Source organism: Squalius cephalus, assembly GCF_949319135.1.
Source record: "Squalius cephalus genome assembly, chromosome: 22".
NCBI classification, from domain to species: domain Eukaryota; kingdom Metazoa; phylum Chordata; class Actinopteri; order Cypriniformes; family Leuciscidae; genus Squalius; species Squalius cephalus.
This window is the reverse complement of record NC_137143.1, coordinates 32,538,712-32,543,711: the sequence shown is the minus strand read 5'-3', so window position 1 is coordinate 32,543,711 and position 5,000 is coordinate 32,538,712. Positions and strand designations below refer to the sequence as shown.

Here is a 5,000-nt window from a genome sequence, read left to right as displayed (position 1 = left end):
AATCTGCTCAGTTACTGGGATTTTCACGCACAACCATTTCTAGGGTTTACAAAGAATGGTGTGAAAAGGGAAAAACATCCAGTATGCGGCAGTCCTGTGGGCGAAAATGCCTTGTTGATGCTAGAGGTCAGAGGAGAATGGGCCGACTGATTCAAGCTGATAGAAGAGCAACTTTGACTGAAATAACCACTCTTTACAACCGAGGTATGCAGCAAAGCATTTGTGAAGCCACAACACGCACAACCTTGAGGCGGATGGGCTACAACAGCAGAAGACCCCACCGGGTACCACTCATCTCCACTACAAATAGGAAAAAGAGGCTACAATTTGCACAAACTCACCAAAATTGGACAGTTGAAGACTGGAAAAATGTTGCCTGGTCTGATGAGTCTCGATTTCTGTTGAGACATTCAGATGGTAGAGTCAGAATTTGGCGTAAACAGAATGAGAACATGGATCCATCATGCCTTGTTACCACTGTGCAGGCTGGTGGTGGTGGTGTAATGGTGTGGGGGATGTTTTCTTGGCACACTTTAGGCCCCTTAGTGCCAATTGGGCATCGTTTAAATGCCACGGCCTACCTGAGCATTGTTTCTGACCATGTCCATCCCTTTATGACCACCATGTACCCATCCTCTGATGGCTACTTCCAGCAGGATAATGCACCATGTCACAAAGCTCGAATCATTTCAAATTGGTTTCTTGAACATGACAATGAGTTCACTGTACTAAAATGGCCCCCACAGTCACCAGATCTCAACCCAATAGAGCATCTTTGGGATGTGGTGGAACGGGAGCTTCGTGCCCTGGATGTGCATCCCACAAATCTCCATCAACTGCAAGATGCTATCCTATCAATATGGGCCAACATTTCTAAAGAATGCTTTCAGCACCTTGTTGAATCAATGCCACGTAGAATTAAGGCAGTTCTGAAGGCGAAAGGGGGTCAAACACAGTATTAGAATGGTGTTCCTAATAATCCTTTAGGTGAGTGTATATGTTTGTGTGTGTATGCATGTATATATATATATATATATATATATATATACACACACAAACATATAAATATATGTATATGTGTGTGTGTGTGTGTGTGTGTGTATGTGTATCTTTATATTTGAAAGCCAATAATCTATATATTAGCTGATAAATCTAAATCCAAGTTTTTACATCCTTTTTGAGAGCCTGATTACAAAAACAGAAGTCTCATCATTAAAAGCCTCGTCCCAAGCAGACTATTATAATGTTCAAATTATAATGCTATGTAGCCTATATGACAGATTTGCGCTGCACTTTACTGTATTTTCCTTTTTTTAAGGGATTCCAATCATATTCCAAGCAATTCAAAGCCATCATGTTGAACCGTGCGCTACTACAGAGGTCTTCAATCCTGCTCCTGGAGGGCCACTGTCCTGCACAGTTTAGTTCCAACCCTAATCAAACACACCTGAGTCAGCTCATCACGCTCTCCAGAACCGCTTGAGTGTTCAGAGGCAGGCTGGAGCTAAACTCTGCAGGACAGTGGCCCTCCAGGAGCAGGATTGAAGACCTCTGCGCTACTACATAAAATATTTTAAGTATGGCAATGGTATATTTGGGATATGGTCATTGGGCTGTGTTTGATTACGCACACCTGGCACAGAATCAGCACTCATCACATCCGAGCTGTTTTTGCTGAGAGCCGTATGAGTGTCCATTAGATACCACAAATCCATCCAGTGCTCAAACCACCTTATGCGTTGCAGATGCATTTCATCTCTTCATTTCTGTCTTTAGCTTCCGCAGCGCTGATATTCTCTGAAAAGAGCTGCTGGGAAGGAGTGTGAACAGAGAAGTGTGTGTTTGAACAGATATGTTTTATCATTGCTGTACAGCTGGCGAATGCAGAGAGAAAGAGGAAGACGGGCTCTGGTTCTGTGGATCTTCTAAACCGCAGTGAATCATCACATCAACTTCCTCTAATGTGAACAATTATGATGCAATTCTGATGGAAGTCAATGCAGCTTCACCTGAGTTTAACATTTAAACAGTATGCGAAAAACAGTAGGCGAAAAGTATCCCGATGACTTACTACTTTGGGCGAGATTCTGAAGTGCGCATTCGATGGACAATTTACTATCCCATGATCGAGGCCACAGGAAGTTTTTATTTTTATTTTTATTAATTCAGTGCCATGAGAACACGAGGTTTTACATATTCACATTATCACATTAATATTAGCTGCCCACCGAAAGTATTTATGAATGCAAGTGAAGCAACACAACGGACGCGGTAGATCACGTGATATAGTGACAACATGGCGGATGTGCTACATTCGAGTTTCATTCATACTACACACATTTATACTATATACAACATACTTTTTAACAGTCGCAAAGTAAGTTTAAATTCAAATGTAGTTCCTACACAGACAGTACGCGATTTCGGACGGAGTGTATCAGTCCTAAGTTGTGCTTCATGTGTTCAAAATACGTAACATTCTCAGTACTATTTCTAAAGATGTGGTGTTTATTGACCTTTATTGTGTTATGATTTATTAAAATTTATTTGTGCTTTTTTAATGCTGCTGTTTGTGAGCGCTCAGCACGCGCGTGTTCCTTTAAGAGTCGCGCTGCCGTTGCGTAGGTCCTTCATGAATGAAACCACGTGACCAAGCCGAATCATATGACGTCTGGCTCCAGCGCGAGAGAAAGAGGATCAACACGGTCACAAATTCGCCGACAACAGCGAGAAACTCCCGCTGGATTCTCGCCGTTTCCACCGGACACCGTAATCTGCGGCTCGAGACGTTCCCGGAAGCGTTCGGTAAGCGTGTCGAGGTTAAATGTGTTTATAACGGGGACGAGAGTCGCTCAGCTCAGACCTGTTTTGCTGAGTGTGCACGACACTGTGTGTTTATGTGTGCGCGTGCGTGTGAGTGTGTATGTCAGTTTCTTTTTTTAGTGCAGAACATGAACCATTTACTAATATTTGCAAATACAATAAGGGATTAAATAAATAGCATTCATTATAATGGCACCAAAAAAGAAAGAGGAAAGAAGCAGTATTATTATTAATTCTATAATAATAGTTATTATTATTTATTATTATATAAAATTATTTAATTGAAAAATTAAATTGTCAAGGGTATAGAATAAAAGTTATGTATTTTGAATTTAAAAAGTGCTTTTCTTTTTAGTTTCTTTTTTTGCAGCATAGTGGATGTTATCTTACTACGTACCAATTTATAGTTATGAATATGTAATTCATAAATAATTTGAATATGTAATTCATAACTATAAATTGTTCACAAATGTTCACACGTTTAAAAAAACGATTTCACCCAAAACAACTTTTTTATTATTATTTTTGTTTTTTAAGTCACACATTACTAAACTACTGGTGATCTGGAGAACTATTTATAGTTATGAATATGTAATTCCCCGTTATACTTAACTACATATAAATACCCTATGTATTTAGCTATACCAGCAATTGGTGAAAAATAAAACAGTGTTAATATTACAATAATTAATTAATATGTGTATTGTTTACTATATCATAACTATCAGTGTTCATATGCTCATGTGTGCGCGCGTCTCATGCGAGACGCGCGTTTTAAAGGGCTCGCCGTGCTGAATCATCACGATCGGGTCATTCCGCTTAAAACCCGCCACACACACACACACACACACACACAGAGCCATGATGACAGCGACCAGACAAAGGGCTCATCGATACACACTCTCACACCCTAATCTGTGATCAGTCACCGGCTCTGATCGGGTCTGATCGTCGCGTTCGATTTGAAACATTTGCAGAAATCAGCGGGATTCGGCTTGTGTTATATTTAGAGAGAGAGAGAGAGTGTGTGTGTGTGTGTGTGTGTGTGTGTGTCAGGCAGAGGTTACACAGCAACACACTCGCGGATCTCTGGATCTGAATAATCGGAACCTGCTGGTTCATCAGAACCTTCTGCGCTGGACACAGATCGTCCGGGTTCGAGGTGCGTTATTCTCTCTCTCTACACGTTTTTGTCTATTTTACGCGAAATTACTGAATTATTTCCACAGGTTTACACCCTTAGTAAAAGTACTGTGGAGGTACTATGGTATCAGGTGTTAATACCGTAGTACTTTAGTTGTATGCTACTGATTCAGGTGTCATGGTATTTTACTCGCCTACATTGATATTTCACGGGCATCTGTCTCGTTTCGAGTCGTTCCAACGTGTTTACGAGCCCTAGGTAGGGAACACACTGGGGTTTGAGACCACAGATAAGGAAAAATATGAACGTTTTGCTAACGTTTCAGTTAAGTCATGTAAACGGTTTCTGAATGTCGTTAAAAACGTCGTTTTTTAAAAAAAAAAAAGGTGTTAAAACCGTTAAAAAACAAACTAAAACGCGGGAATATTCCCTTTCATAATTTTTTAAACATTATGGGAACGTTAGTTTTGAAAGTTCTATTTGCTGAGACAATAAAACACATTTTGGCTTTGGGTGGAAAACGTTAATAGAAAGTACAAAAAGTACAATGGTACAAACATATACATTGGTACAGAATGATATATATGAATGGTACTTCAAAGAATAATATGGTATTATCTTGGCGTATGGTTTAATGCCCTGTTTTATGCTGTGTGTGGAAACTAGTTTTGTGGAGCATTTGTTGAATTCCGTTACCGCGCGCGCGCCCCCGGAATCATTATATCAGCGTGATTTGATATCAGAGAATCATCATATCAGCGTTATTAATGGGAATTTCGAGTGGATGAAGAAGATGCTGATTCATCAATCGCTGGTATTTGTTTGACGTGAGCCCGGGCACCGGGGCGTCATGGCAACACGGCACAATCGGAGCGCGCGAACCGGCTATAGCTTTCGAGGCACGGAGAGCGCGTGCATCAATAACACCAGTGCGCGTTTGATTGATGGCTTTATCAGCAGCTTTTACATGCGTTTTATATTCTAATACAGCATGCATTTCTAATGGGTCTTTTTTTGAAGGATACAAAAAATG

At 40.4% G+C, this 5,000-nt stretch overlaps 1 protein-coding gene across 6 annotated transcripts in view; it reads left to right on the top strand.

Annotated features, from left to right (window-relative positions):
• The first annotated feature begins 2,631 nt into the window (after positions 1-2,631).
• Positions 2,632-5,000, top strand: part of mafgb (v-maf avian musculoaponeurotic fibrosarcoma oncogene homolog Gb) — a 29,261-nt gene continuing 26,892 nt past the window's right edge. For 2 of the 6 annotated variants that reach the window (XM_079857840.1, XM_079857841.1), the window contains exon 1: positions 3,496-3,985. Coding sequence is in view for 1 of the 6 variants with exons in the window: in XM_079857836.1 (XP_079713962.1) it covers positions 2,637-2,805 (169 nt within the window). In the remaining 5 variants the exon portion in view is untranslated. Of the gene's footprint in view, positions 2,806-3,495; positions 3,986-5,000 lie in introns of those variants that run through there. The other 4 variants (XM_079857836.1, XM_079857839.1, XM_079857837.1 and 1 more) reach the window with 4 other exon arrangements.